The 26,052-nt window shown below is 35.6% G+C and overlaps 1 protein-coding gene across 1 annotated transcript; it reads right to left on the bottom strand.

Moving 5' to 3' along the window:
- Positions 1-1,120: 1,120 nt before the first annotated feature.
- Positions 1,121-23,333, bottom strand: ZC3H7A (zinc finger CCCH-type containing 7A). The gene is given in 22 exon segments (XM_010080703.1): positions 1,121-2,044; positions 3,300-3,463; positions 3,814-3,947; positions 4,803-4,911; positions 5,410-5,515; positions 5,884-6,017; positions 6,567-6,643; positions 8,609-8,790; positions 9,826-9,923; positions 10,160-10,356; positions 10,992-11,153; positions 12,876-13,068; positions 13,839-13,903; positions 14,848-15,055; positions 16,774-17,054; positions 17,581-17,611; positions 18,436-18,477; positions 18,569-18,649; positions 20,404-20,562; positions 21,103-21,300; positions 22,133-22,172; positions 23,263-23,333. Coding segments are annotated over 22 exon segments (2,919 nt in total). The 5' UTR covers positions 23,331-23,333; the 3' UTR covers positions 1,121-1,854.
- Positions 23,334-26,052: the final 2,719 nt, after the last annotated feature.

Raw genomic sequence — 26,052 nt, 5'->3', positions numbered from 1 at the left:
CCCCCTCGCCGCCCCAGCCATTAAAGATGCCACACCGTCCGTACAGAACAAGGAGTTCATGTTTAGTTTTGTCTAGAATTAACTTCCAATAATTTACAGAGCACTTACATTAAACAATGAAAGCATAAACTTGAGAGGACGATTCCGAAAGGCACACGATACAGTCAGGTTTTGTCACAGAAATAACAGTGTCCATAGTACTCTGGTTCAAGCTCAGTTTATTACAAACAAGGTACAAAATCAGCCTTGCAGCAGGTGGACTCTCAGCACCAAGCCAGGTTGTATGCATCTGTACATGGCATTAAATGCACTCCAGCCTCCTCACTTCACACGTGTCCCAGCTGTGGCTGAAGCGATAGGCGGTGTTCCAACAGTCATTGTGCTTTTATGTTATGAAGTCAAAGGGACACAGGGTCCTGGCTTGTCATGTGTACGGGTATCACTGAACTTTGGTTCAACACTTTTGACATACACAATATATGGCCAATGACTACATTCAAACTACTCAAGTCATTCTTAAAGCTCTTCCAGACAGAGAAGGTCAGCCAATAACAGAGAAAAATACTCTCGAGAAGAGGAAGAAGTCAGTCATGGGAGAAAAAAAAAAGAAACCTAGCTTTAGCTATTTTGAATGCATGACTGAAAGCATCTTAGTTAAAAAAAAAATAATAGAGTGAACACACAAAGCAAGCTGTAAGCACAATCTGCAGCGAATCCAAAATGCAACAGAAGCTCCAGTGACTGTAAAGCCAAAAGGCTCATCAGTCTGAACTCATCTCAGCCCGTGAATGTTTTCCATTTCCTGTGGTCTGCAGGAAACGGAATTTGAAGTACCATCCACCTTGGAACTGAAATGGGGATTCATGCCCAAGTCAAAAGGCTGAAAACATGTCCCAGCACTGCGTAGCTCTAAAATGCCTGTCTACTTCACAAGTTAGTTGGCCGTTTTTGTTATTTTATTGATGGATGAGCTAATGACAACACAGAAAACTGCAAACAAGCAGCTGGAGACACAAATACCAACTTAGTAAATTTTTAGCTACAGGAGCTCAAGCTTTTGCTAATCAGCAAATCATTGTTTGTTTTTACAAAATCTCAATCCTGAGAGGCTACATGCAGAAAACAGCTTTGTGTAAAGTTCTCTTTATTACAGGCAACATTAGTCCATACAATAATACACGATACTGACATACAAGTGTAATCTTTCAAAATCATCATTTAAACAGCAAAGACCAAGAAACAGAATTTTAACTACTTCATTTTCAAAAATTAATACATTTTTTCCTCCCAAGATCCTTTTTTCCGTAAATTATATTGAAACATACAAATAGAGAAAAAATACCCATTCAACATATATTGTAGTTAAATGGTTATTGTTTAAAATCTTTAATAAGAAAATCCTTTTTAGCAACCTACATATAGATAAGTAGCAAACTTTGTTTTAAACAAATCCTCTCCATTAAAAGATCTGAAGAATTTTCATCCATAATTTTCTTCTTAGCCCATAACACTCTTTTTTAATACCTTGATACCTTAAAGTTTTTCAGCTGAAGGACTAGGGGGCTTCCTAGACATTATAACCTCTCTTCTCCCCCTTCTATTTCCTAACTTTCTGTCCAACAGAAGGTGAGTAAGCACATAATACTTCAGATTTTTTTAATCACCACTCTGTTTCATGAGAGCATAGACAGGTCTGCTCAATCCCCCTAAATCTACTATATTTTGTTGTTCAGGAGGAACAATATATGCCAATAAAAGCAGAAAACCTGCAGCTTTTCTGTCACATGCTTTTGATTATTGTCAAATTTTCTGGTTTATGCTTCCAGTTGATAACATGTGTGCGTCATCTCAGTATTAGTTTAAATCTTTAAACAAAAAACTATATTTTCCAAAGTCATTATCACTGGGAGCAATCAAGTGGTGTTTTCTTGCTTTGCTGAGCTTCATTCTTAAAACTTGTCTTCGTTCTTCCCACTCATGGAGTTCAGCATTTCCATGGGCATATTTACAGTTGTTTCCTTCAGTGCAAGTACCAGCCATATATCTGTTAAGACAGATTTCAAATAGTGTTTTCATAGAATTATCACGATCACTATTGTATCTAGGGGTCTTCTGGTCATGTTTTATAAATACACTAAAATATTAAGGAAAAAATAATTGGAAGAGTATTTACTTTCTAAGTAAGACAATACTAACTCTGTCTAGTATTTGAGTAGATTTTTCTTTCCCAGCTGTCAAGTATTCATAGAGGACAAGAGATGGCTCTTTTCTTTCTGTTCTTCATGCTTCTACTTTACTGAGTCATTTCCTGCTTGAAACCTTTAATTTCATCAGGTCAGATTTCAGGTAAATTAATACTTTAACTCACTAAGCTAAAGAACTACTATTGTTAAAAAATCCAACTAATTATTTACCCTTTGTTAACTAAATTCAGGTTTGAAGTACTCACTATGACTTGGGAATCTGTTTTATCCTAGCATTTTTGTATTAAGTTATAAGCATGCCAGTTTGTATTCACTTTATCCTGCACATACAGCGCCTCTGAGTGTTCAAAACATCAAATACATTTAGGATGTTCCTAAAAATTTCGTAAAGGGGGCACGTAAGCTTCCACGCAAACATTGGAAACAAAAAATAAGTTGCTGTGCAATTTCTCAAGATTACTAATTAATTCAAAATCTTTAACTTGAAGTGGAGTAACAAAGGTATTCACACCAGCAGATTCAATCTTTAACTCCAGAATGCAGATCCCCAAGTTCTTAGGCTTCCAAGAAGATTTGAACAGTGGAAAGAACTTCCAACAGATTTACAAAAAATCTACTGCCGTCAGGTATACAGGCTGCATTTAAGAATTAAGAGGAGCAGCAAAACACACAACCAATGCTGGGGAAAATCAACAGGTCTTGGAAGTCCTCTTCCACACTTTCATAAGTGATTTCCAATAACCCATACTTGATTTTAACACATTTATTTTGATCCTAACAACATTTCTACTTTCCTCAAAGGTACTGTTCTTGTGTTCCACGGCCAATCAATATGCAGATACCTAAGTAAACTTGTAAATTACCAACAATATTTTGTACAGCTGCAATAAACTTGCAACTCTTTATTAACAAACAATTAATTTGGTTCCACAAATAGGCTCCTTGTCACTCCCTGAGTTGCAACAGTATGTTTTAGAATAGTTAATTACTTAATTTTTTGTTGAAAGACATATGCAAAGCAAGAAATACTAGAAACATTATTTACACTATGAACTGTCATTTTTCAGCATTTTTGACATCTTAAAAACCACATACCTATCACAAATGCTAAAATATCCAGTTGGAAAGCGATACTGCCAGCAGTTTTGATCGTCCTCAGTGTGGAAAACCTTCTCTTTATGCTTTTCTGAAGAAATGTGACCCTGCCATTGCTTCTCACTATTACAGTTCTTCCCACACATCCAGCAGTGAAAATCCACCTGTTTTACAGGGAATTTGAAAACAAAACATTGAGAGTTCAGTACTGCAAGCAAAGAACTGCTTCTAATACATTTTGAATGTTTTATGTTGGCCTGTAAATTGTTGTTTACCTAATCAGATGTAGTTATTTAAATCACCTGAAGTTTACAATGTCCATTGGCTTTAGAGGATTCAGAAGAACTGCTTTACAGTTTCAATTTAAGTTAGCATTTAGTGTAGCTAGCTATGATCTAAGGAAACACCAAGAAAATAAGGACAACAACGTATGTTACTGATGGGATTGGGGGGGGGGGGTAGAACCACCAAAAAACCCACGTGTGAATTTAGCGTTATACCTATCATTACTTACTGTAACTTCAGCATAGTCAGTCGGCATGTGAATTTGCTTCCCATTTTCTTTGTTTGCCTGAGCAGCTGTATCATCTCCTTTTTCTGGTTTTTGACTTTTTAGCCATATGTCATACAACTGCTCCAAGTCTTGAACTAATGAGAGCAGAAGCTAAAATAAGTAATTAGCAATTAAGGCAAGAGTTTGAGAACACTAGATCAATGACTGAGTTAGCAAGCATAATTCAGTCCCCACCTATTGTAAGAAGAAAAAAAGAAGGACACAAGGTAGACAGTGACACAGCTTAGAGATAAGAGCCAAGAGCAACGTGAATCTCTGGCTACTTACCAAGACCCATTTCTGCCTATCTAGGGGAAGGTAAGATGTCACACGTTTCTGAACAGGCACCCAAAGTAAAGATAACAACTGTGCCGCTGTGTATCAATACCTGAATTTCAAAGTACTGACATAGAGTGTGCTATAGATTTTGGTAAATTTAGGCTGCTTTCTTACAGACTTTATGTCATTTGTTACTTCCGACTTATTCTTGCTTGCCACTCTAATGGGATAACAAGTCAACAACACAAAGTGACTTAATTCCCAGTAAATACACTGAGGGGGGGGGAATTCTTCCACTAATAGCTCGCCCCCATATGTTGGCAGCAGAATCCTAGTGTGTGCACATGGCAATATAGAGCATAAATACCAAACAATATTGCTACATGGATCAATATACTATTTCTAAGACATCCAAAAAAAGGCCACAAACTACTTTAGTATTAAAAAACACATTAAGCAACAAATCAACAAATACATAATATAGCTTTTTTTTTTTTTTAAACTCGTTTTGAATACCCAGTCTGGGCTTACTCAAATGGAAAAAAAAAGGCACTTTTCAAGGTCTAAAACAAAAGACAGTGAAAGAAAATGGATTAAAAAGTAACTGAGGAACAAGAATGAAAAGCAGAACAGTTAGATTTACAACACGTTAGATTTACTCTTCTACTTACTGCTGTTCTCCTTCATATAGGTCCACATCTCTCTTTCCTCAGGACTGTGAGCAAATGAGCAGTTTCCATCATACTGACACTTCTTGCCTGAAGCAATATGATTGCACAACTGGAACATAAGTTAAAAAAAAAATCCTAATGAAGTAAAATGTATGATAGTAGAAAAAGGGGTTTTTTTTCAGTCTTGGCTAGTGTTTCCCCTCCCAATCAGGCATTTATATCACATGAAAAATAAATAAAAATGGGTTTTGTATAAAACACTCATATATTGTAGTTAAAAAAGCAAACTGCTGGAAACAAGTGTTATGACTGCTTTTTGCCTCCTACCAGATTACCAGATCACAGATATGTTTAAACTATTTCTGAAATATTTACTGGAAATAGTAAGAACTTAGTTAAATAATTAACTTCCACTGATGAGAAAAGGCTTCAGTAACAGTGTGCAAGATCAGTACTTTTCTAAGGCTGAACTCTGTAGGAACATTATTAACATATCCCCACCAACTCCCACGGGAATTTCTGCAGAACTGATGAAACCAGCCCAATTACCAGTATTTTCCAGTTACCCTATTTTCTTCACTAAAATGCTAGTTTTAGGTTAACATACATCAAATTGCAGAGGTACTTGTTTCTTTGAGGGAAGAGGACGAATGGTCATCCACTTCTTACGTTCATTAGACATTACTAGCACCACATGGCGATCTTTGGTCCATCTGAAAAACAGACACATTCAATGAAAGAAAATACTATTAAAAAAAGACACTGTGTACACAGAAGCAGAACCAGAAAAGCCCAGAAGAGTTCTATATAAAGCTTTCACCATGTATTTGAGATTTAACTAAATTCTACTGAAACTTTACCATAACTGATAATTAAAAAAAAAAAAGCAGAAAACAACCAACCACCAAAGTGTTTCTCATTACCAATTATTAACATACTATGAAGAGATCACTGTGTTTTGCTTCAGTATGTTTTTTTAAATTCCTTGTATGACTCTTTCCTAAGCAGTATCAAAGTTTCCCAAAAGTGGTTTTAAATGGCTGACAAAACAGTAAAATTTTCAGCATTTGGTCTTACTTACGGGTGTCTTGCCTTTGCACTACAGTATTTTTTGTTTCTGTCTGGCTCATTAACTTGACCATTTCTCCAGCACTGACCACAAACAAACTTCATCTTCAAATTAAGTGATCCATATTTCATTTGGTTCCCAAGGATCTTAAGCCAAAAAAATAACAACAAAAATAAAAGGTATTTTGTATCTGCAAAGAAATCCATACATAATTATTAATTACCCCCTACTATAAAAGTTTACAACACATGTCCGGAAGCAGACATTACACTGCTTGTAATAGTTTAGCTTGTCATTTCAAACCAGACATTTATTCACAAATGCATTTTTATGTAACTTGTTTCTTCTGGTTTAGGTATATGTACCCAGAAGATGTGATAATATATACAAACTAAACATATAAAAGTCCTACATATTGAAAAGATAATGAACTGCCCTATGGCAGCTGACTTTGAAACTATATTTAGGTTTTATGTTCCACCTATGACAGAATAAGCAAAGCAAAAAAGGAATTGCATAGAAGCAAAGCAGGCATTTTAGCACAAGTGGAGCAAGCCACAGAAAGCCTACAGTGAGATTATTTGAAGAGAGCATTTGTCCTGGGTAATTTCTGAAATAAGCTGCATTATACACAGACATAGAAAAAGAATTATCAAAGTCACTGCAGAATAAGTTTAAAGGAAAAATGAAAATACCTGTGATCCATGTGCACTAGCTTCCATGTTCTGCCAGTATTTCTTTGATTCTTGAACAATAGTATCATGTGAAATTCCTGTAAAGGAAGGGAGAAAGTTCTTGAGGACTTATGACTGTTGTAGAATTTTGGACATGCTCAAACTGGAACTGAAGCCCCAAAGCTTTTATCTATTTTTCTTTTTATATATTGTATACACACACACTTTTGGGTGTGGGTGTGGATATACATTTACATACATACACATACACATATATATATGTAAGAATCTCATGAGGGCCTCTGAAACAGCAATATTGTTTATAACATCACATTGAAAAGCAAACATAAAAGTTTTTAAATTACAGATTGCTCAAATAAGATGAGCAAGATGGATCTTTGAATATTTTTTTAAACATAACGTACTAAACCTCTAATGAATCTAACTGGAAAAGCTACATTCTATTATGGACCACAGGAAAACTATCTAAAATGCAAGATGACAGAGTGCCCCTGCCTTCTTTACAAAGATTTAGTTTTTAATTAATTGTTAATTAGTTTTGTTTTGGAAAAAAACATTCTTATAAGTACATTGGCTAAGGATCCTGTCGGAGCTATACAGTGTTCACACACACTGTAACATTTGCTGCTCTAATTCCACACAAACACAGACTCATCTGTGTTTGGATTCGAGGGCCGGTAAGACAGTTCTTTCCCGAGGTGGCATTCCTTGTTCAAAGAGCAGAGGCTGTGCTTTAACTGACTTTGGCTAAGCATGAGGGCAGCACAAACACATCATAAAATAAGAAATATGCCTTCTGTGGCAAATCAAGTTTCTTGGAGAACCCAACCTTTACTTCAAAATATAAATTAGAGTCTTTCACTCTGTAGGGGCAGCTGGTAAGAAAATAACTGTTTCACTTTCACACAGAAACTTCTAAAGGCTCATCCCAGGAGAGAGAACAGGGAATCAGCAAAGAAGTCTTCCTCTATTTGACTTTCTTCCTCCAAATTTCAGGTCACTATGACATCTCCCTTCAGTAAGCCTGTACAAGAACTAGATAGGAAACGGAAACAAGAAGGAGCCTCTTCTTCAACGAAGGGGAGGATAAATCACAGACATAAAGGGGCAAAAATGCCAGAAACACTAACACATTGCGATTGCCAAATTTCCCTTTTTCCTCCATGCATCACAATGATCCAACATGATTACTCAATACATAAAGTACTGCTGTCATACAGACCAAGGTAGGAAGAATGAGCAACTGTTATGTGGTACAAATTATTTACTGCTAACAGTTCAATTGCGTTTTTTGTTTTTTTTTTTTAAAAAGGCATGGAGAGTTTGGAACTCATGACCAAGGAATGGGCTGTAAGTACAGAGACATATTGTTCAAAAGCTATCAGCTAGAAATGAAGTAGGAAAATTTGTTATCCTCAAAGAAGCCAACAAAAACAAGCCAGATCATCAAAAAGCAGCCACAATGTCCTCTGTAAGCAAGAACAGAAAAATAGTTAAGTTTTAGCAACACACACACTAATGAGAGACAGAGTAGCAAACTGAAAAGATTTATTTTCTGGCTCGCTATATAAGAATGCCAGAATGGTAGTAAGCTAAAAGAAAGGTTTAACTGTGGAAAAACTTGATCCCTGTACTAGGGGATGGAGGGAAACAACGTCATAAACAAAATATTTCAAGCTTTTCTTTCAGTGCTCTGTGAAAAAGAAATTTGATCAGGATCTTCCAAACTTTGAAGATTTAAAAATAAAAACAAATCTAGCTTGACTTGGATTTAATATCTGCTCAAGACTTCCAGTCCTACTTCAAGGAAAAAAAAAATCTGAGCATAATAAGCAGTTTTTATTATCAAAAAATGATAATTTTGAATAGCTAGTAGCCTACTCAACACTTTTTATCATTACTGTTTATTGAATATACTGTATGAAAGATTCCAGCAAATGGTAAGTTAATGCACTGATCCCAAGTTGCTAGTTTCAGAAGGGAGCTGAGATGAAGAAGTGGCATTACAATGAGGAGTAAAGCGAGCATTTTACCAAACATACCTGTTTCTTTTTGCATTATCCAGACTTTAAGCTCTACCAGACTATGAGCATAAAAGCATTTATCCTCTCGTAAGCAGCCATAATGCACCTCATGTCTGCACAGGTCAAGCTGACATCGAACTTGATAAGGGCGGATTTTGGAATATTTCACCATAGTTTCTCGTAAAATGTGGACAAGGCACCTGTTTTAAAAACAGTCAATTTTAGGTACTCCTTAAAATGACTTTGCTGATGTGTGGAAAAACACAAAATAATCATCTGTCATCACAGGTTATTCAAATGTCTTTTTAACACTTTATACTTGGAATCAGAAAGCAAAAAAAGTTTCCAGAAGGAAGCAGCATCTAATTATCATTTCTAGGCTGAGTAAACCAACATCATGAAACAGTACTCTTGTGAAATCCAGAGGTCTCTCTTCTGCAGTGCATTACTGAATTCAGTCCAGCTGGATCACTGGCTTCCAAGAGGGAAAGCATATCATGTCCACTTTCAAGCATATATCCTGATCTAATTACAAACACAAGTACTTATTCTCTTGTAGGGCACCGTTAAAGAAAGAGGTGATGCATCACAGTAACTGCCTAGCTCTTACAGCTGTCATGTTTCCTCAATATAGGGAGGTGGAGTACAAAGAAAGCAATTGAAATACTTCCACTTATGTTTCCATCGTAGAGAAATATAAGTTATACATTCTCCAAAACTTATTTAACACTATTACCACTCTGAAGTCTTTGTTAACTTTCAAAGAATAAAGACACTTTCCTCACACTATTCTTTATCGATTGAATTAGTAAGGATGATGGTCTATTTCAGACACTGTAATTAAGGTAAACCTGTTCTTAACTGAGTTAAAACTACAGCAAATAAGCAAAACAGACCGTAGAAAGAGCAAACTTGAATTCCTATATTAATTTAACATCACACATCTATTTACATCAATGCAGCTCACCAGGTAGATAAGCTATTAACAAACGGACACCAAAACCAGTAAGATTCAAACACCACTAATTTTGAATGCATTGATAAATAGTTTCAGTTTAGTTACATGAGACAATCCTCGCTCAGTAAGTCTGCCTTATCAATACCACCAAAGCATAACAGTTAGTTAGCAAGGAAGAGAAGTTAATTAACAGGTAAGAAATAAAAGTCAAAATTTTAAAATGCCCTGAAACTTTTGCTTTTAATTTGAAACTAAAGAGATGATATTTCAGACATACTTGTTATCTTCAAAGTCATGCATAGCAGGGTGAGAACAAGAAGATGAGTTATCTTTGTTCCTTTTGCTTATTATTCTGGGTTTGTGATCAAAACATTTCTGGAATACAAAAACAGGTAATTATAGAGTATGTATTTTATACATTTAAAAATATACCTTACCTTCAAGATTTTAACAGAGACTTCAACTAGTCTCTCATCTAAAGCTAGCCAGATTATTACTGAACATGCATTCCAACATTTACAAAATAGTCATGCATGAACCCAAGCAATTCTTGCTAGGTAATTTTATTATCTATCATAATTTTTATTGTGTCATTAGAAATAAAGCAGTACCTCACAAAGAAACATAAATAATCCATGATGTTCTTGAAGAAGTCGGGACACAGTCAAATTGATCTTTCCATTTCCTCCAAAAAGAGCTTCTCGACTAAAGGCTCCTTTGCGCTCCAGTGTCCACACGTCTATCTCCTCTTGGCAATACGCAAACGTGCAATGACCTGGATATCTGCATTCCTCTTCAGCAGCAACATCTAAAATCAGAACATTGACTATGACATTACTTTTACACAACTTTTATTGGAAGCTAATCTTAAAACTTCCACTATCTCAACTTCAAATGTTTTCAATAAAGAAGCTACATCTGCTGAAAATTAGTAACTTAAGCCTAGCGAAGAGAAGCAAAACCTTACCCTGAATGACTTGCTGAAAATGTAAAACTCAGAAAGGCTGACACACACCTTCATCAACTATTCTTTTCTAGTCTAAGGCAACAATGCTGAGAACCCAGAATACCCTTTGCTTAAATACAGACAGATATAGTTGTTAATTAATCCATGAGTCATCTTGCTGACATCATAAGTAGAGGTTCATACTGCAAAAGTCTAACAAGAATGCTTTTTTGTTGTAGTAATAGCCCAGAACTCAGAAGCAAAGTTATTCATTACGAAGAACAGTATAGAAGTACAGTGCATGTTCTCTAAATAATCACATTAATGGCCAAAATGTTGCTCTCCTTACAGCCTTGGAAAAATATAAATAACCCAGTGAACTTCCCTCTCTACCTCCCATGAGCAAGAATAAGAACTCTTTCTATGCTTCCCAGTGGAAAATCTAAACCATATTAGGTGAGTGTAGGCATTAATATTTTACTATCTATAACACATACCTTTACATATATAATACGGTCCCACATACTGTGTCTTTGTTGGTCTTGGACGTATTTTTTTCCACGATTTATCTTCAGAATTTTTTATTCTGCCGATTAGAATATCCTTCTTACATTTATGTTCTAAACTGGGATGGTAAGCGTAATCCAATAATTTAGGACCTGAAACAATTACAGAAAATGGCTTGTATTTGCAGAAAGTGCAGCATACTTTTAACATTTCCATACACAGACTGGCACATAAGCCCAAAAGCATAGTTCATGAACACACTGTATAGAATGCCTACTTGCACCAGCAACTCTGAAGAACCAAAAGTCATTAACAGCCATGTTGAGCAGAATAGAAAAAAAATGAATACTTACAAAAGGACCAGTCTCAGCAAGAAAAAAACCCCACAAGTTATCTGGGGAGGGATGCTGTGTTACAACCTTAAGATTACTTTGGGACAGCAACAAATTGCTGCCTTTTTCAAATTCCAAAGTATACATTTCCATAACACTAATTTAAAACTTAAATTATTTATTTATAATAAGTCAATGCAGGCAAATTCCAAGGATCAGTAAATGGCTCTCTTAACCCTCCAACTTCTATTGAATTAGAACAGTTACTGTGTTCAGAGGCAAAACACGCTAGGCAAGAAGTACGCATGTGCTAAAAATACAAACGCCAATCCCGGAACTTTGTGATTTCAGAAACAAAAATATGCCTATCTTTAAACTGTGTCTTTAGGACGATACTAAAGTGAAGATTACATTACCACTAAAATGAAGAAATCAGGGAGAGAGTCTGAAGATGAGCAATGCTCTGACTTTTGCTATTTAAGGGACTACAAAAACAAGAGTGTGACCCAGTTTCCTGGGACAAGAAGCTCATGGAACAGTACAATTTCAGAAGTAGGTAGTAAAAGCAGGAGACACTTAAAGGCTTTGACAGAGATGCAAAGAAACAGAAGAAATAGATGCTTTGATACAAGAAGTCAAGATAGGAATGTGCTAAGTACTTCCACCAACATTTTATAGCTCCTGCTTTTAAGAGAATGTGTTCTATGGTTTTTCAAACATCACCTCATGGAATTTTCTTGTAAAAATAATTTTGAACTAATATAAAACTTCTTAAAACTACAATAGTCATCCCCTAGATGTCTCAATAACAATTCTTCATACAATCCATTACTATGCTGCAGTTTATTAGTATATCAATGCCAATGACACCTATGACTTGAAACACAATGCTTATTTTTAAGATTAGTCTTAATAAAAGCTATTGCCTCTAGACTATGGCTCTGTTTAACAGCAACAGCTCAGGCCTAAAAGATTAGTTACATTAAAGCCCAATATTGGTTAAGATCCTTTGAGTCAATACAGTGGAGTTAATTATTACTAAGGTTTGGAAGCCTCAGGATTATGATTTAGAATTAGTCTGAAAGAACAATAAAACAGATGGGATGTGAAGGTTACCAGGTACTTTGAACTGCGGTTCAATTCCCCATGGCCAATCAGAGAGAGTATTGCAAGTTTTTTTTAGTCTTGAGCAAAGGTGTCAATTCTTCACAGTACCCTGGGGGTTGGGAGGAAAGCGAATACAGAATGTGAACGACCTTACATAGTAAACCTACAGGTCGGGAAAAGCGTGTGGTGATTTGTGGTGGTTTTAGGAATCAAGAATCTATTAGGACAAGAAATAAAGAAAAGAAAGAAGATAAAATAGTTGTTGAAACATTTTACCAGTTCCGTAATCATAAGATCATACTACATCTGCAAAGAACAAGTCAGGATTTACATTTTTAGAAGCCAACACTATGTTAATTTATGAACACTAAAATTTTAAATGTATGCTTTTTAAATTTTTTAAAAACAACCTGATTGAGTCCAAAAGCCTCTTACCTTTTTTGACAAAACATAACTGGCAGGCCTGTTTTAGCTCGTGTGTGTTTTCTAGTGGGTTTCTTCCTGCAAGTGCTGAAGATACAGGTATATTAGCAGTTCCACTGCTAAAAACATTTGAAAAGTCATTTCTAGTTTGGCCTGCAATTCCCGTGTAATTTTCAGATCCAAACAAACTACTAGGGCCATTTATCTGTTGGAAGAAAGCATATTTTACTTGATCCATATAATTTTAATTTATCTACAATAAAATTTAACCTACTGAAATTACGTTGCAAAGCATATAGACAGACTACACAGAAAAAAAAAATCATAATACAAACTTAACCACATGTCTAAGAAGGGAACACAGAGATTTTACAAAAGCCATACACCCAGCAGAGACTAAGGATATAACAAGACCCAACCAGGTACAGGGAGAAGAACAGCACTTGCCAGGCTAATTATTACTACATCCTGACTCATGTGGATGCAATCCTTCAGGCCACCCTTCCCCACATTATCAGTGGCCAGCAGCATGACTGCAAATATGCAGCAGGACTAGAATACAGAGACCAGATGGATTCTCAGACACACAGCAATCTCTGCTCTGTTCCTGTACTAGGACAGTTCTCCAGGACTCCTAACATTTGACACTCAGATCCTAAGAGATTTTCTCTCTCTTAGGTTGGTTATTTTTACAGTTCCACAGTATTTTATAGCAAGTTCCTCAGAATGGAAAAGTGGCTCTGACAGTAGTAAAAGTCTGCATATATAAAACAACCTTTGTAAATTTTTTCTTGTGTTCAATTACTGTTACTGTGAGCTACTGTGCAACAGTTTTCCAAGCCAGAATCATATTTCAATGGTAAAAGTGCAATTTTTTAAAAAGAGAAACTTCTACTGTAAAAACTCAGATCTATGTTAAGCCTTCAAGGTGTCAACATTTGAACTGATGTGAAAGAAAACGTGAAAAATACTTACAAACAATGGGGAATTATTGCTGCTAAGTGTTGGTGTTCCATCCCTAGAAGCTGAACTTGAGAGGTCTAAAGGAATAAAAAGAGGTTTTAATTAGTGCAGTTCCCCAAAACATCCTATGCAAAAAATTATTTATCATTCCTGAGAAGCAGAAGTATCAAAGGTCTATTTTTCTGACAAACGCAAGTTTTTTTGTTTGCTATAATTATTTTTTCAATTATGTAAAAGCTCCTTGTAAAGATCTGGTGTGAAAAATTACTAGGTAATCATCTTCAATATAACCATCTGATTAACATCAGCAGTAGCTTCACAGGCATATGCTGAAGCAACATGAAGATACTGGTGCAGTGCAAAAAGGGTAGCTAGATAAGCAATACCTGACTATCAAAAATGAGATGAAAGAGGCTTAAGAGGATTTGTCTATTTTTGATTTTATTTCCTAAATTTGGCTTTGTTCTAAAGCCAGCATGCTCCTGTAACACTGGTAATTAGAGTCAAGACTTTATCTTTTCTAGTTCACTGGCTATTTATATCTTGTTATTTCACATACTGATTTCACTACATAATTATAGTCCCTAGACTTCAAATCCAAACGTGTAATACTGGTATCTTTTCAGAGTACACAGTTATACTACCCTTTTAGAATTCTTGTTTACTGCCAAAACAACAGAAATAGTTTCATCTGTAAGAACACCTTTGTTTAAAATAAAGTTTCAAGTAACTTAGTTCCTTCTTTATACTTATTCACCTGAAAGAAATAGCTTATACAATAAAGCAGAAAAACTGAACAGCTTATGTAGACCCCAAGTAAACAAAAACTTATAAATTCTTGTGTACATCCAACATTGATTATCAATACTCTCAAAAATTGTAAGTACAGATCAAATGTGATGTAAGTGTTAAATTCTACTGAATAGTTGTGAAAACTCATTTGTTAAAAAGAGAAGCCTCCTTGGCTCATGCACAACTCTCTCTCATGATAAAAGATTAAATATTGAGACTAATTTCTTACCTCTTTTTGGGTCACTGATTGAAAAGGTGCTTAATGGTGAACAAAAATTTTCCAGTGAAGAAGCCAAAGGCTGTGAAAAGATTTCTGAAAGAGAAGGTGAAGGAACAAATCCAGCACTAACTGGCAGCGTCCCCAACAAAGAGGCAGAGAAAGGTACACTGGGAGCTACACTTCCTGCAGGGATAGGTCCTCTGGCTCCTGTAGTTTGCTGGGAAAAAAGAAATTTAAAAAGAATGTTCACACACAGCAAAAAAACTCTCAAGAACACCATCTGCGATAGTATTTCTTTTACTAAAGCTTTTGCAAAGTTTTTGTAAAGCTACAGTTCTACAGTTCTGCACAGAGCTGCACTACACTTAGAGAACTACAGTAATCAAACCCTAAACCATGCCCCAACGCAAGGAATTATCCATGAATCAACCACTTTAAAGGTTCAGTTAGCTGAAGTTTACTAACTTATTAACAGATTTGGATTTATTAATCAGATCAGAGCTGAATTTGCAAATTATGTTAAAAGCATAAGACAACAACGAAGAGTAAAAAGTTGACATTATTTTTTTCTAAATAAAGAGAACGTAATTCAAATTGCAGTAAAGAGTTAAGCGTTAGCTTTGAAATAAATCCTCAGACACAATCTAATGATACCCTGCTATGCAAAGGCCAGATCACCTGCCCCCCTCCCCAGAAAATAACATATCCGTCTGTACACCTTTGTTGAGGACATTCCAAGCGGGGAAGTTTCCCTCCCTTCTCCCTGTTGCCCCAGGAAGCTCCCCCTTGCCTGGAGGTTGACCAAATAGGTCTGCACAGAGTTTGGCCAATGTGAAACTCCCTCTGTTCCAAGTCATTAGCCTACAACTCACTCAAGATTCTACCCTACACAAGACTGCACTCTATATTGTATTTGCTCCTGGCTTTCACCATGGCAAGCTTCCTAGGATCTCTTAAAAACAATTTCTTTCTACATTTCCAAAATACATTCTACAAAACAAAGTTCATAAAGCAGAAAATTAGAAGCCCAAGCATTTTTTATTTAAAGATTTACAACTACATCCACAGCTGAATGAGGAATTAAAATCACAACTAATTGAAGAATTAAATATGCCACAGTCTCATTGAACATTGCAAAACTCAGGGCTCCAAATGACTGTCAGGGCCACAGCAGAGACTCAGTAACCTTGCATCGTTCAGGCATCTCTCCTCATCAGTCAGAGCTCACATTTTGACTAACAGTTGAGGAACTCTTCACGCTTTCAGTCTGTTCTAGCTCTGGAATGACAGTGTAATTAAGAACAACCCCTCATGTGCCTAAATTTCTCTAATAATCTCTTCCAAAAAATATAAAAAGTTAGACTCACAATGGTCTTAACTATTTCTGTTATCCAGGAGGTGGATCTGGACAAAGCCCTGATTACAGAGATACTAGTGAACGCACTAGAAGACCATGGCGCAAGTACTACTGTCCTGCAAAGCTACTAGCATATGTTTTACTACAGTTTCTACAGCTACAGGGTGGGCACTCCAACACACTCTCGGGTTCTGAGAGGGTTTCTCTGCACCAAAAAAAACCCAGAAAACCAAAAAACCACACACGAGCCCAGACTTGAAATGTTTACTTCACTTTTCATAGTACTTCCTGGAAGTAGTATTTCTGAAGTAGTAGCCCACCCCCAGGAACCTTGCTGAAGTTTTCCAACATGCAAAACCAATGTCATTGTCCTTGGAGCTCTGCTGGGTCCTGGTATCTTCACAGCCACATTCGCAGGAATCTGCACCTGAGAAAATCAACCCAGCTATGCACAAACACATCTCAATTTAGCTAGGAAAATTAACTCACATTTCGCTACTAGCCCACTTGAAAAAAAACGCGAGATCCCACTCACAAGGACAGTCTTTTGAGAAAGGAAACAAACAAAAAGATCTTACCATTACACTTCCATCTGTATCAGGCACAGAATCAAGTAATTCATCGAGTTCTTCCCCAATAATTATATCTCCATCTCCACAATCTAAACATGCTTCTGGCATAGAGAAAGGAACATTCCCTCCATTTGCCAGCACTGCAGAAGGCAAAGAAACCTTTTCCACTTGAAGAGGCATAACAGAAGATAAAGGTGGTACAGGTACTGATGACACTTTAGACACTTCAGAAACAAAGTTTGATGAAGAAGGAGCAGAAACCATCTCTTGCTTCTGGTCAGATAAATCTGAAACAGATAAGATGGGAATGACTGGAACTTTTGTTCCAAGATGCAAAAATATCTTGCATAACTTTCACCCTGATAATGTGAGGGGTGAGGGAGTGGAGAAACATAAAGAATGTTTAAGCAAAACCACATGACATGTTTTCAGCTTCTGCTAACTTCCAATTCATGTGTACCTATATCTCAGTGTTCATACATTACTCAAACTAAAACAGACAGGAAAAGTTACAGACCTGATACTGAACTAAATCTCTGACATATTCTCCCCTCCCTATTTTTCCAAATTAAAGAGAACAGTATGAGACAATCGCTGTAGGAGCCAGTTACAATCATATCAAGTTGAGGAGACAGAAAGGAAATTGCTCAGCCACCTAAACATGTAATTTCAGAGATAAACAGATCAGACTTTTTACTGCAGATCTTTCAAATTACAAGATTAATTTTCTTGAGAAATCTCATAACAAATACAACGGGATTTACATGGCATATCTAGCTTCCTAGCATTAATATTTAACACAACAAGACTCACCTAACTCAATATCCTCTACAGAAGAAGAATTCTGTAAGTGAGAAAAAAATACCTCTCAGCACTTTGCACAAGAGCCATTAAAATTTTTCAAATACATATTTACAGATTAAGAATGTAAGCCCTCAAATTTAGGTTTTATAAAATTTGAAAATGAAGTCTAATGGAATTTAAAGGTCAAATAATTTTTTAGATAAAGCATCCATTTACAGACTGAAAGCCATTCATGGTATCACTAAAAATCTGCAACCCAACAAAAAAAGCGAGAGTGATACTTCAGGGAAAGAAAGATTACAAACAGTATCTTAAATGAGCTGTTCCTGTGTTTCCTCATTCATTTACAGATAAGTTGTCTATATTCCTGTGAAAAAAGTCTGTAAGATAAAAGATGAACTCCCCTTCATTACTGCTATTCAGACACATTACGAATAAAAAGATAAATGCAAGTTGGCTACTAGTGAAGGTCGAATTTGGACAAATGCATAAACTAAAAGGGATTTTATCACCGCACCCTTCACTTTGATAACTGTCAACAAATTAAATTAAATAAATAAATCTGCACATTAACTACGCTCTTGCCTCAAGACATTAAAAGTAAATACATTCATTGCACTGGATATAACGTTTTAGCTAACATTTATTCTACAAAGATAACTTGAATTATAATCTTATGTCCTAGTCTGCCATAAATATCTAGCAAAACTGAACAGAAAGATCAACAGAACCCTAAAGTCCAGAATAACAGCATCTAATATAAAATGTCAATTGCACCATTTTCACTTCATCATCATAAAATTATAAAACAATTATTCCCTGTAGTTTAAATTCAGCTGGCACTTGGACCATGTAAAACCTTACCTGAGTTGATACATCGCTAGAATCTGAATTTGAGGAGGGTGGCTGCAATGAAAACATACCTTCATTAAATACAGAATGGATATCAAGATAACGTTATGTATTTACAATGTAAAATGTTAAAATAAAATCTTACCTTTGCTCTTACGTATGCTTTCCTTATTTTTAACCCTAGTTTTTGAGCAAGTTCTTGGGTAAGCTTAATCACACTTTCATCCTAAAAGACATAAATAAAATTTAATAATTTACATCTATTTTTATCTAGTCAAGACAACTGTTTACATCTCAGTCTACATTCTGCAAGATCCCTATATGCAGGATGTCTCATAATGCACCTTTATTCTTTCACAAACACATGGAACTGGAAGTTAATGATGAAAAATACAGCTACCATCAATAAAAATTACTCCAATAATTCGAATTATGCAGGATGTCTCATAATGCACCTTTATTATTTCACAGACACATGGAACTGGAAGTTAATGCTGAAAAATACAGCTACCATCAAGAAAAATTAATCCAATAATTTGAATTGAAAAAACAAACAAACAAAAACCCCCCAAAAATAGAAAATAGACAATATCCTTCTCTTCCACTTATTTTAATTTAAAATAGTGTAAAGATTTTTCCAAAACCAGAGAAGTTCAGAGAAGTGGGGTTTTTTTTGTGGATGGGTATTTTTTATTTGTTTACTTGGGGAAGGTGTTTGTTTTTTGAGGAAATGGAGGGTTTTCTTGTTGTTTTGTTTTCACACAAATTGAGGGCCACATTTCTGATTATCATAATGTCAGCTACTACATAACACTGCTGAATATTTAGTGAGAACTCCGTATTTTGTCAGTAATTGCATCATACAGCTAGAACAGCGGCATTAAGAACCTGGTCATACTTCACTCTGTCCTATAGTTATTAATAATAACTATCCACTTACATTATTTTAAGATTTAGTTTTCAGAATTAGGATGCATTCTGAAAAAGCTAGAAAAAACTATTTATAAAACCTATATAAAGGCATATAAAGCTTGAGTGAAAACATTCAGATTTGGAGGTGCAAAGCAAAGATCCAAAGCCCAAAGTTACACATTCAGATAAACTGCTTCAGCCTTTGGAAACAGAACTGAAACCTTCTCTCCATCAAGAGGTAAACCTACACTCAGCAGTTTGCCCAGCCATTTCACTGTAATTTTGATGTACAAAAGCAAAACAAATGCAACTCAGTAAGCACTCTGTCCTGCGATCAGTCTTTTGAGCAAAGCATGTAAAGTTTCCATCAGCATTTTAGTCCAAATCAGGAATGCATTTCTGAAGTGAAATCTCTCTGACCATCCTCACTCCCTGCATTCTGGTTTGCATTACGAAGGGTCTCAGAGAGCCAAATCAGATTCATGTTGAATTAAACTAAATTGAAAGTGCTAAAAAAACCCAAAACAAAACATCACAAACAACCATGGAAATCAGATCCTCAGGACCTGCGTTTGAGTTTACAGATCCTCTCTTGTTACAACACACACTGCTCACTAATGTCGATACAGAGGTGCAGATGGAGGAAAAGAATAAGAATGTTACTAAATGCTTGGGAAGCTAAAATACAATTATCAAAAGAATCAATATTGTACATTATAATTACCGCTGGTTTTTCTCACTATGGCATGAGCATACTTCCGACTGTAGAGAATTTTAAACAATTAATTCAGTGGTTCTAGTGTTTATTGTAAACATTCATGGCACTTGACCCTGCGGGAAAGTGACTGTGTCTTTTCCTGAAAGTTAACGCAACAAACTGAGCTTGGGGACTAATCTCTGCTATCAGTCTACTTCCACAACAAAAAATAATTCTTAGAGAAATAAAAAATATTTTACTGCATTAAAAAACCGAACAAACCAACCAAAACACCTTCAATGGTTTTGATGTAAGTATATTTTTCCTTTATTAAATCCTTAAAAACAGTCATCAAGATATAATTTACCTACCTGCGGCACAGCAAGAGAACATTTTGCTACAGCATCATAAGCCTTCTTATACCTTCCCAGTTCGCTCAAAGCTTTTGCTTTCCGATAGAGAGCTCTGAAATTGTTTTCATTCAATCTTAATGCTATCTCACAGTCTTCTAGAACTTTTTCATGCAATCACTACACGGGGAAAAAAATTTTTAAAAAGCACTAATCAGAATTATTACCACTGAAATACTGAATTTAAACTGTATTAGATGAAGGTATTGAAACGCTATAAAATATTTCCCAAGGCCATTGGATGCTGCTTGTACAAGTTTTTCTAAGTCACCAAGTTAAGCAACTAAAAAGAAGCAGGGCCATCCAATAATTGTTATGAAGACAATTTAGCTCTGTCACAAGAGCCATCTTATTTCACAGAGAAAGCAGCAGACTCAGGTGCAATCAGCAGTATAATTGGATAAAAATACTGAACTGATGAAAATCCATCAACTTCCAAGCCTACTATGACCCTTTTGTGTTAATATTCTACTATTAGTAACTGAAAATATCTCGGTGATTATACTTGTAAAAATAAGAGATTAAAGAATATGCCAAATGAAACACGTCAGTTTTCAAACCAACACCAAGAGCTTTTCACTCACTAGGAAACTTTCCATGTCTTCATATTCTGTTCGTACATTATTCTTGAGAAATCATACAGCTTAAACAGAAGCTTACCATATTTGAAAAACATGCTATCCTGTTCACGTGCAGCTTCTCTAAAATATCATCAGAAACATGGATTTCTTCTGAATTAGCATAATCAGCTATGTTTATAGCTTCTGTATAGTGACTCAGTGATCCTCTCCAATCACCTTCTCGATATACATCATTCCCTTCATTAAAAAGATTTCTAACAAGCTCTCGTATAAATAACTAGAAGAAAAGAAACACTCATCAACAGCAGTTTTGTTATCTTCCATATTTCCAATTACATTTTTAAATAGAAAATTTATACTTGTAACTTCACAGAATCAAAATGAAATTAAAAACTTTTGTCTGTATTAGTATTTTTCTTCTGACATTTTTCCAAGACAATCTCTAATATTCAACACCAGAATACATGTAAATAAGAGAGGCTGAACTAGTGATAAAATAATTATTTTGTATAAGTAACTTTAAGAAGACATACATATATATATTCACTACATTCTTTTAGCAAGCAGAAGCCATAGCAACTGACAAACCAGTAGTACAAAAAGGCTGCTTTTGCAGAACAAAAGATTTTTTTAATGTAAAGTGTGAATGATTGCATTTTTACCTAATGTTCTCAAATCCAATGAAACCACCTACCACTGGATAAAAATGCTAAAAAGATTAGTCTGAAAATATAAGGCAAAAATAATGCAAAATAATAACATGTACAAAACCCAAATATCTTACGAAGATTTACGTGACTGAGGTCACTTTTGCTGTGCTACTCTGAACTTTCCTAAGAATAGCACGCTGGTTTATCCAAGAAATGCCCCAAATTAATCCCTAACACCAGTAGAGAGAGTTAACCTGAAATGCTATAAACGTGAATTCTGGGCATCCAAATACCCAGATACTTGTATCACAGTGTAAGTATTCCTCCAGTTCCAATACTGAGACATTGCAAATTACCATTCAAACTATAGCATGACTTAAATGATGATTAAAAACAAGGATAAATATAAGATAGGTCCATGTTAAACACCCTTCTGGAAATGCAAAATAATTTCATTACCTCATATTGTTCTTGCGTCCCTGGATAGGGCAAAGTAGATCTAGAAAAAGAAATTACAAAATTTACTTACTATACATATTGCTTAAAAGACAATCACATTAGAGAACACCAGTTCTTGCTAAAAGCAGTCTCACTTGCTGCAACAGGCAAATCTGCACTGAACAAGGCAGGAGTGCTGTAGATTAGTTTTGATTAAACAGCTGTGTTTTCTTATTACTAATGACTCAGTTTCAAGTTACATAGCTGGTCATAACTCTGCTGTTCAAAATGTACTAAGGTTTTGAATGCTTTGAGTCTGCAACCTCTATGTTGTTTGTTTAAAAACAATTTCCTTCCTCTCCTCCAGTGTGCAGAAACAGATTATACATGAGAACTGCAATCTTCTTGTAAGTACTATAAATGAGGAGCTATCTGTGAAAAGAACACACTGATTTTAACTGAGCCATACTAATAACACTACAGGAATTTTAAAGAGTTCTTTTGTATGACACACAACAGAGATTTTCTCTAGCATGGAGCATAGGTATTTACTTCTCAGGAAGAAAAACAGGAACCCTTCCCCTTTCCATATAGGTTAGCTGAGAATTTGTTTCTAAAAATGTTTTGATGGCAGGGGGTTTTGTTTGGTTTTGTTTTAAAGAATGTCTTATGCAAACAGTGACTTTGTGTGAAATTTCACAATTATTTTAAGCTAGCCAGGGTCTTTGAGAGAAGCATTTGATTATTGACCCAAATGAAAATCAACTACTAACATGATTTTTCATTAGGAGTTGAAATACTTAGGTACTGGTGAGCAACCTGGTCTTAGGTGTAGCTGTCTGTAAGTATAAGGTAGATTTTCAGGCTATCAACATTTTCTACCGACCAAAAAAATTCAGTGTTGACTTTCTCAAAGGCAGAAAAGGAATACCCTCCCACCTTCAGTCTGCTCTGTTAGGGAACAAAGAGGGGTTCTGCCTTTTCTTTAAGGCTGCTCTGTATTTCCATGTAGGTGTTAGCAAGTACACCGAGGAGAAACAGCGGTCCTCCTCTTTCCTCTGCTGGTGCTGTATTAAAAGGACTTTCCCAGAGCTATGCATCTCATACATACGCGTGTATAAGCATACAAAAACAAAGCCACAAATTCATACTCTATAAACTGGAGTCCTTTCTTAATGTCCTGTTGTCTAGTGCTTCTCTCTTCCGACACATTGGACATGTTATCCTGAACATCCACTTGTCAGATATGCCACTCCTCAAAAAGGAACAAAGATAAATGGCTGTTAATATATAGCAGTTTGCATTTCGACCAGAAGGATTCAATCTCACACCAACACTAAGTCCATCACACACAGGTGATACTGCACCACCGCTTCAGAGAACACCCTCTAAAGAAACTTCAGACACACACCGCAGCGCCCGCAGCGATACGGGCAGAAGCCCCAACCAACACCCCCTCTGCCAGTGCCCACTTACACAACACTTCCACAGAAAACCTTTCTTCCAACGTCTACTTTATCTTTGGTTTTCCACTTACTTACTCTAGATGATGCAGAGCTGCATTAGTGAAACTAAATCAAACTACAAGCGCAGATTGCACGCACTGCTGCTAAACCAGGATAGGGTTCCACGCTGTCCCCCTTTAACAGCTTTTCTTTGCTGAAGTAGAAATAAACTCAAGACCCTGGTATATTTATTAATAAAACCCAAACCGATTAGAAAACTACCATTAAGTCTAATTCTAGAGTCTCTTGTCATCACCCAAATGCTAAGGTGTAATCAGAGGCAAAATACTACTGCTTTAATGATATCTACTGGCTGACCAAGGTGAAAATCTTGGAAACTTTACCAGTAGCAGAGATTACCTACTCCATTTGAAAAACTGAATTACTTCAGTGTAATTACACATTTTCAACTTGACATTTAAATCCAATTTAAGTAGTCCAAATCTGTGTTTATTTTTTTTTTCATGTCTTTCATTTACTGGACTTACAAATACTCAAGTTAAATAGACTAAAACAACCTGTATAATCGTCAAGATAAGGCTATTAAAAAAAACCCCCTGAACTGCATGCAATACATTTCTGTTAGTCTTGACACTACGATTTAAAAAGCCAGTATTTTGTGCCAGGTTACCATTTCACATCAATGACAGAAGAATGAAAACAAAGTAAAATAAAACCCAAAATAATCCCCAGCAAAATCCCAACTGAGAATAGAAACCAGCTGGAAAACATCCTCTGCTTTCTCCAAATGATTCGAAATAATGAAACAATTTGAAGAGCTTTCAGCTCTAATAATGTTTACAAACCTTTCCAAAGCATCTTAAATGACTGTATGAAGTCTGCATCATTTCAAGTAATGAAGAGTTAGTGCTATTGTAACACATCCCTGACTGAGCATAAGAAACTGAGTAATTTTCTTAAGGTCACTAAGCAAATTCATGGAAGCACTCCAAGGACCCCACTTCACCTCACTTCCCACTGTGACCTCTAATAATAGCAAGCTTTAAAAAAAAAAATATTAAAAATCAGTCTGTAGATGAACATCATGAACAGCCACAACAGTTCACTGATACGAATTGTTCGGATATCGCTGGTTTAGTTTTATAAATAGCACTCAGTCATCTACTCTCCAGAGAGGAAATGATCACAAACACCTTTTGTAACTGTTTTTCATGTTATTTTATGCATCGTCTTTTCTTACACAAGTTAGTAACACAGACTGTGCTTTCGGTGTGTGTATGAGACTTTTATTATAAGATAAATGTTTTAATGAATAACAACAGCATATCTATGAAGCAATCTAAATATAAGTGCCAAAAGAAAATTTACTGTGCAGCTGACTATTTTATATTTACTCATTCATGGTTTAGGCTTTAGAATTCAAATGAGGGGTAGTAAGGATAAGAAATTCTCACACTGACCAAAGACAACAGCACTATTCAGCGTATGCTTTCCCACAAAAATAAGTAACCTATGTAAAATATATTTTAGTCCCCTGAATAAACAACTGGCAAAGCAATACCTTGCAAACACACGAGTCTTGCATGTGCCAGAATCCGGGCAAGAATTAAGATAATCTTTACTAATTGTCAGCAACTCCAGTACTCCACATTAACAACTTGCAAAGAGACAAAAAAGTCCAACACAGTTAAGAGTTACATTTATTTGCCACCTCTAGCATAAATATTAAAGAATAGAGGATATATTGAAACTTGAGGATATGCAGATCAAATTTTTCCATAACAATAAAGTTAATTAAAATGTTACAAACTGGCATCACAGATAAAATTATAGCTAGCACGTGATGAACATAGGTGAGTGGTGTTAATTATTACTCAAAGCACTTTTCTATTTTTTTCCTACTTACTCATCTGCACCCGTAAGATGTTCAGATAAAAATTCTCTTTCCTTACCATACTTTGACAGTCACGTTGCCCCAATACTTGATGATTTTGCAGAGGATTTAAAATCATTTCTGATAGCACCTCCAACACCATCTCTCCCATCCAAATTATTCTTAGATCCTCTTGAGCAACCAGAAACACGTTAAGACTCATGCAAGGCAAATAAAATCACATCTTGACTTTGAATGTCATCCATCCACTTTCAAAGCTTAAAAAACCCCCACCTATTTAGCAACAGCTTTTCTCCTCCGTCTGCAGGGACAGAATTTAAAATAAATATACATCTATACATACATTTTAAAAATTAAAATGTTTCTTTGTTGCTTGTAACTATTACTAGAAAAGCAAAGCCTGTGCTGTTGCTTTACTATTTGTATAATTCACTGAAAGAGACAAGCTAAATGAAAGGGAAAAAATAGTATGGGAACTGGGGGAAGCGAAAAAGCAGACTAATGTATCAGTAATTAAGGTCATAAGCAGGACTGGCTGCTGTATTAAATGTAATTTTCTACAACTGCTGCTACACGACCAA

The sequence above is a fragment of the Pterocles gutturalis genome, unplaced genomic scaffold (assembly GCF_000699245.1).
Source record: "Pterocles gutturalis isolate BGI_N339 unplaced genomic scaffold, ASM69924v1 scaffold16251, whole genome shotgun sequence".
Taxonomy (NCBI): Eukaryota; Metazoa; Chordata; class Aves; order Pterocliformes; family Pteroclidae; genus Pterocles; species Pterocles gutturalis.
This window is presented reverse-complemented; position numbering and strand designations above follow the sequence as displayed.